General features: G+C 47.2%; 1 protein-coding gene across 1 annotated transcript; it reads left to right on the top strand.

Annotated features, from left to right (window-relative positions):
- The first annotated feature begins 4,015 nt into the window (after nucleotides 1–4,015).
- Nucleotides 4,016–6,956, top strand: LOC114585838 (uncharacterized). The gene is made up of 2 exons (XM_028708720.2): nucleotides 4,016–4,621; nucleotides 6,075–6,956. The coding sequence occupies exons 1-2, from the start codon at nucleotides 4,016–4,018 to the stop codon at nucleotides 6,096–6,098; spliced, it is 630 nt and encodes a 209-aa protein (XP_028564553.2). The 3' UTR covers nucleotides 6,099–6,956.
- Nucleotides 6,957–7,693: the final 737 nt, after the last annotated feature.

Below are 7,693 nucleotides of genomic sequence, written 5' to 3'. Positions count from 1 at the left end.
CCACCCACCTATTGGCTGAGAGGAGCCACGCCCCCTCCCCCTCACGCCCCTCGGCCTGGGTTCTTATTGCGGCTTCTCCTCCTCCTCCTCCTTTCTCTCTATCTCCTCTCTGAACGTGGCGCTCTCAGACGCGGAGCCAGCCGGCCAATCAGAACGACGGGCGCGTGCGTTCTCATGGCCCCGCCCACTCTCATCCTACCGTCCGGCCCCACCCACCGCACCGCTAGCAGCGCTTAGATAGGAGGATATCGCGAGGCTTGTGCGTGGCAAGGGAAGCCAATGGGCGTGGTCCTCCACTGCTACATTCTGGCGCGGCTGAGAGTTCGAATCCTTTGGCAAGGAGTTACTTTAATTTTTTTGTATTATTTTTATTCCACTACAGTTTTTAATTATTTTTCAATACGTGTTTAGTTTTTCTTATTTTATATGTGTGGTTTTAAATTGTGTAAGCAGCATAGATTCCCATCTGGTAAATATATGGGATATGCAGTAGATAAATATGATAATGATCTTATTTTGAAAATTATCAACCACTTAATCCAGCAAGTGCGTGGCCCGATTAGATTATTATCTCTTGATGCTTCTGACAGTGAGCTGTATCCAACCTAAATTAGTCATAGACATTCATTTTAATTGATCTGCTCTTGAGTTTTATTTTTATTAATAAATGTATCAGCCACCCTTCAACAGCAGGCCCCAGGGCAAGTTACAACAATTTGAACATTATAAATTAAAAACAGGCAGAATCCCTTTGTCTTAAATACTTTTAATGTGTGGCTTTTTTATTTGAATGTATGAATTTGAGATTTTATAAATATTGTTTTGTAGAGTTCTTGTTTAACCAATTTTATTTATTTATCCCTGAGATTTCCAAACCCTTCTTCCAAGACTTCCCAAGGCAGCTTACATTGACAGCAAATCTGTAATGTCTCTATAACATACAGTTTCAATCACAATAACTCAGTCACTTTAAATGTAGCCAGTCGTACTGTAAAATTCAACAAACAAAATGCAGCAGTAGCCTTTTCAGTTAAAAGCCATGGGAAACAGGAGGTTGACTAGATGACCCTAAGAGTCCCTTCCAACTCTGCAATTCTATTATTCTGTATTTTCTAGGTCAAACTTTCTCCCCTCTCCCAGCATCCTGTCTTTATATTAACTCATACTGAAAGGACAGAGCATTCAAAGACATCAGGCATAGTTACTATCTACACACTGGATCCAGACAGTAGGTCCCCTGTTGTTTGGCTCTATCTGGGGCTTGCTGGACAGCCGTTCCGCATTATGAGTCCCTTTTGTTCAGAGAAACAAAGAGGGTCCTGATGACATCCTTTGGAGCCATGAATGCTACCCTTGTGCGACTTTATTGTCCCTTGAACCACAGGAAGAAAGATGGGAGTGAATATTCTATGGACGCACTGCAACGCCATCCGCTAAGTATGACCAACTGTGCCAAGTGAATTGTCATGGGGGGAGGGAGAATCTAAAATTAGACTTTAAACCATCAGTATACTATTAAACTGCATATATTAGGCCTCTCTGTGGTCTACCCCTGCACACAAAATAATTCTCCCAGCACATCGGGCAAAGGATTGCCAATATTCTATATCATACGCCCATAGAACTTGCTCTCCGATATACAGTGGTACCTCGGGTTAAGTACTTAATTCGTTCTGGAGGTCTGTTCTTAACCTGAAGCACCACTTTAGCTAATGGGGCCTTCCGCTGCTGCTGCGCCACCGGAGCACGATTTCTGTTCCCATCCTGAAGCAAAGTTCTTAACCTGAGGCAATATTTCTGGGTTAGCAGAGTCTGTAACCTGAAGCGTATGTAACCCGAGGTACCACTGTATCTTGATTCAACATTGGAATTTCCTAGGTATGCTAGATATCTGAATAATTTGACTATCCCCAAATATAGAATCATAGAATCATAGAGTTGGAAGAGACCACAAGGGCCATCGAGCCCAACCCCCTGCCAAGCAGGAAACACCATCAGAGCACTCCTGACATATGGTTGTCAAGCCTCTGCTTAAAGACCTCCAAAGACGGAGACTCCACCACACTCCTTGGCAGCAAATTCCACTGTCGAACAGCTCTTACTGTCAGGAAGTTCTTCCTAATGTTTAGGTGGAATCTTCTTTCTTGTAGTTTGGATCCATTGCTCCGTGTCCGCTTCTCTGGAGCAGCAGAAAACAACCTTTCTCCCTCCTCTATGTGACATCCTTTTATATATTTGAACATGGCTATCATATCACCCCTTAACCTCCTCTTCTCCAGGCTAAACATGCCCAGCTCCCTTAGCCGTTCCTCATAAGGCATCGTTTCCAGGCCTTTGACCATTTTGGTTGCCCTCCTCTGGACACGTTCCAGTTTGTCAGTGTCCTTCTTGAACTGTGGTGCCCAGAACTGGACACAGTACTCCAGGTGAGGTCTGACCAGAGCAGAATACAGTGGCACTATTACTTCCCTTCATCTGGATGCTATACTCCTATTGATGCAGCCCAGAATTGCATTGGCTCTTTTAGCTGCCGCGTCACACTGTTGGCTCATGTCAAGTTTGTGGTCAACCAAGACTCCTAGATCCTTTTCACATGTACTGCTCTCAAGCCAGGTGTCCCCCATCTTGTATTTGTGCCTCTCATTTTTTTTGCCCAAGTGCAATACTTTACATTTCTCCCTGTTAAAGTTCATCTTGTTTGTTATCGCCAAGCCTTTTGTATCTAAATAATCTGACAATCCCCAAATATTGCCAGGCCAGATCTAACTGTCTCCCTTCCACAATATTGGAAAGGTGTTACTGAGCTGTCCCATAGGAGGGTCATCTGTGTCCCTGTAGAGGTGAAGTTGTCAAAACTTTGGGTCACATCTTTTTTGAATGTAATCTCCGTAGTGAGGAATGTAATAGGCTCTTTTGCCACCTTTTGGCCAGGGAATTCCTGGCCACTGCTAGCAGTTTGAATGATTCTTGGCTACTGTACTTTTTGTGATATTCACCACTTTAAGTGGCTTGTGCTCCCCACCGCCAATAAATAAATGTTTTATGTTTTTAGAGAATGATTTTGCATCATTATTGTGAACCACCTTGGAGTTATTCTTAATGAAAGGAGAGATGACAATGGCTTTAAATAAAGTTTAAAAATTCATCTCCTACTTTAAAAAAATGTTAAGAATTGTTCTAAATAGATCAACGTTTTATATCTTCATTGAATTGTTATCATTGTAAACCACCTTGGGGTTATTTCTTAATAAAAGGTGGTATCAAATGGATTTAAATAATTATACAAAAATAGAGTAACATCATATATAAATATGTTCAAATAATAATAAATGTAATGATAATATGTAATGATAAAATGACATTTTATTTATTTCCCGAGTCAGACATATATATATAATTTCATTTATCTCATCTATCTATCATGCAAAAATGTAATGATAATAAAAGCAATGGAAGAAGGAGAAAGGGGGAGGGAACTGGAAGGGGTATATATGTTTGTGCACATACATGCTTTTTGAGGGGTATATATGTTTGTGCACATACATGCTTTTTGAGGGGTATATATGTTTGTGCACATACATGCTTTTTGTGAGTTATCACACTTGCTCCTTCTACCAGTTCGTGGATGGTAGAAATAAAGCTTTTTCTCTGAAACTCTTCCTTGAGTGTCTGTTGACTCTCACTTCCCTTTCCCGGGCGCAATATTTTACCCACCCGACGGCAAAGCCTCATAAGGCTACAATAATATAGAATAATAAAATAAAATTTATTTGCAATGTTCATGTGCAGCTTTTTATATGATATGTATAGCGGACCTGCTATGACAGCACAAGCCCAGGGTAGCTAACTGATCCCCCCCCCCCCGGTGTTTTGGACTGCGAGGTGGCTGATGAGAACTGTGGTCCAAAAACACCTGGAGGGCACCAGGTTGGCAAAGACCGGGCCTGCTTCACACTAGGCCTTGGCAAACGCATTGCTATGGCAACCCTGCGGCGAGGGAGGGGGTGATGGCTCTATGACGCAACCCGGGGGAGGGCTGTATTTGCGCCGCGCGCCGCCAATAGCGAAGCAGAAGCCGGGCAGCTCCTGGAGGAGGAGGAGAGCAGAGCAGGAGGGCGGCGCCAAGATGCGGCGTGAGCGCAGCCGGTCGAAGGCTGCTCTGGCGACTGTGTCGGCTGAGCCCCCTGCCGGCGTGGACGGGGAAGAGCAGGAGTCGGGCCGCTCCTCGTCGCCTTCGGATGAGCGCCTGGAGCGGCTGCGGGATCGGACGCACCAGGGCGGCCCGCGGGGGCCCGGCGCGGGCGGGAAGGGCCGGAGCCGCCGCGAGAGGGAGCAGCGCACCAACTGGACCTCCCCGTCCGGCCACGAGCGCAAGATCGCCGCCAAGATCCGCGCCAGCATCGCCAAGCGCCGCCGCCAGCAGCAGAGCGGGCCCCGATCCTCCCAGCTCCGGAGCCGCAGCAGGAGCCGGCGCCGCACCGCCACCGTCACCCCCTCCCCGGGGCCAGAAGCAGCGGCAGGCCCCGACTCTGCTGCCCAGCAGCAGGTGTGCCCGTCAGGAGCATCGGAGAGCGAGGAAGCCTCTTCACCCTGTTCTGACCAACAATGCGCCTCCTATCCTGTACGCATGTTGTGGCTCCCCAAACCCCCCTTGCAATAGCTGAACCCACATGCACACACTTGGCCCCCTCTATGCAATAATACACCCCCTCAAGTATTTCATGGAGCAAAGGGACCTCCGTCCCCCGGGGTTGGCTGCTGTGCTCAATGCAGTAATGCACCCACACTTGATTCCAATACATCCTTAGAAATATGGATGGGTCCCTCAGTATTCTACAGTGCTCCACCCCACCCATCTTTGAGAGGCACCTGGTCAATCCTGGCCAATGGGGCTAAGAACATAAGAGCCCTGCTGGATCAGGCCAAAGAGGGTGCATCTAGTCCAGCATCATCTTCTCACAGTGGCCAACCAGATGTCCCAACGGGAAGCTGAAAAGTCAGAGCAGCAGCACACTCCCCACTTGCAATTCTGAGAAACTAGTATTAAGAGCCCTACGGTCTCTGACAGTGGAGGGAGAACATAGCCATTGTGGCTAGTAGCCATCAATAGCCTGCTTACCCTCCATGAATTTGTCTGATCCTCTTGAAGCCATTTTAGCTGGTGGCTGTAGCTCATAGGAAGATAGGAAGACGGGACCAAACACTAACTGGCAGTGGCTGTTTGGAATTTCAGGCAGGAGTCTCTCTCCCAATGCTACCTAGAGAAGCCAGCAGGGATTGAACCATAGATCTGCTTGCAAGGCAGATGCTATACCACTGAGCAATAATCCTTGGGGGTCCAGGCTTGGGTTTGCTGCATCAGGTGTCCAAAGGTAGTTCCCTATAGCTGGAACAAGTTAATCTGAAGTAGAATCAGCCTTCCCCAACCTACTGCAATTCCCAGCAACTGTTATTCATAGGCACAGCTCAGTGATAGAGCATCTCCCTTGCAACTGCCTATGTTCTGGCATCTCCATTGTGACTACTAGCCATTGACTACCCTTTGTGGATTTGTTTAATCCTCTTTCAAAGCCATCCAAGTTGGCGGCCATCTCTACATTTTGTGGTTGTGAATTCTGTGAGTTCAGATATACCCAAATGACTCCATTGAGTCTTGGTGCGATTGGGAATCCCAAATGCAATAATACCCCCTCAAAGGCCAAAATAGCTCCCCCCTCCGTGGCTTTTCAAAATTAGAAGCTCTACCATCAAGTAGGTTCATAGGGACTTCATCACCTCAATTGCCCTCCACTGGAGAGATTTGTAAAACATATTCAGGGCACCAAGTTGATGAAGGCTGTTGCATGCCCACAGATTCAAACTATAGGACTTGCCCCTTCCATGGCTCCGGAGAGGTATCTGTATCCTAAGTGCCCATAGCACCTGGGGTCAGGGTGAGAGAGATCCTGGATCCTGCTTCCAAAGGCCAGCATCCAAGTAATACCCTATAGAACTACTGCAAATTAGGGTTGGCTGTGCCAAGCCAGGGAGCCTCTTGTCCTGACAATTCAAGGCCATTTTTTGTTATCTTGCAGGTTGAAGAAATGACCACCTACTGAGGGCTTTCCATCACCGCCATCCTGGATGTCAGCTCCTCTGTAGCCAAAAACACCTTGGGCAGAGTTTGCTGCTGTGCTGCAGAGTCCCTTCACACCACCGGGTTCTCATCCTCCAGGGCTGTTTCGGTTCAATAACACAAAAGTTCTCCGGCAAAATTTAGTTTCATGATCTGTCTGGCACTTCCCAAGATCACACACATTTATAAAAGTTGGAATATGTATGGACAGCCTTTGCCCAACATCCTTCCAGATGTTTTGGATTACAGCTCTTGTTGGTTCCAGCCATGCTGATGGGAGTTGTAGTCTGAAGCTCCTGGGGGCTGATGGGAGTTGTAGTCTGAAGCTCCTGGGGCTGACAGGAGATGTGGTCCAGAACATCTGGGGTGAGTGGAATACATGCTCCAAAACATCGGGGGCGATGGGAAGTTGTGGTCTGAAATATAAGAAGTACCGGGTTGCGGGAAGGCTGGGGCCATACTTAAAGTGGAAAATGAACATAAGAAGCTGTCTTGCACTGAGTCATAATGCACCACTGAATTATCTTGCACTGTGATCCCTTGACCGTCCTGGAGTAGATTTCCTTGTCCTCACAGCTCTGGGCTCATAAGAGTCCAGCTGGACTGGACCAAAGGCCTATCTCCGCCTGCATTCCCATGAGATCCAGCCAGATGCCTCCTGTCAACATGAGAGACTTTGCATGCAAAGCAGAGTTGGGTGGGGATTTGTTGCTACACCTCATAGAGGTATCAAAATGTTTTTGGACACCACATAAACAGGGGGATGGTTTGCAGAGGCATCTTCAAGCATGATCTACAATTTAGACTTCTAATTATGGCCCCTAGCCAGCCCCCCCCCCCCACTGGAACTCCTGGTCAAATGTGCATGCCCCCCCCCCCCCGCTGTGTTCCACCAAATAAGGCCTCGGCATTCTGACTCCCTGTACAAATGATATGGGACGGTTGCCATGGAGAGAGGTACCCTGGTTGCCATGGGAGTCCTATTATCCCAGCCTCCAAAAATGCTGGGCTGAATAGCCCCCATTTCTGCTGTTTCTCAGGCAGATCGAAAAAATGGACAGCCAATTTAGGGGACACACACAAAAGACTGTGTCACGGCACCCAGTAAATTCAGTGCTGAAATGTCCTAAAATTTAATTCATCCATATACAGTGGTACCTCGGGTTAAGAACTTAATTCGTTCCGGAGGTCCGTTCTTAACCTGAAACTCTTCTTAACCTGAAGCACCACTTTAGCTAATGGGGCTTCCCGCGTTGCCGGAGCATGATTTCTGTTCCCATCCTGAAGCAAAGTTCTTAACCCGAGGTACTATTTCTGGGTTAGCGGAGTCTGTAACCTGAAGCGTATGTAACCCGAGGTACCACTGTATGTGTGTGTGTGTGTGTATGCCATCACCAAAATCCCGAGTGTGGCCACACGAATAGGGGACTGGGCTGCCAGATGTTGTTATAGAACCATAGAATTGTAGAGTTCTAACCCAACCTCGTGCAATGCAGGAATCATTTGCCCAACGTGCATGGGCATAGCCAGGGGGGCAGGAAGGGCGCAGCAAGTAAATCAATAGAAATACTTAACTGA

This window comes from Podarcis muralis, chromosome 15 (assembly GCF_964188315.1).
Source record: "Podarcis muralis chromosome 15, rPodMur119.hap1.1, whole genome shotgun sequence".
In the NCBI taxonomy this organism is placed as follows: domain Eukaryota; kingdom Metazoa; phylum Chordata; class Lepidosauria; order Squamata; family Lacertidae; genus Podarcis; species Podarcis muralis.
Note: the sequence above shows the minus strand (reverse complement) of the source record. Positions and strands in the feature narration are given on the sequence as shown.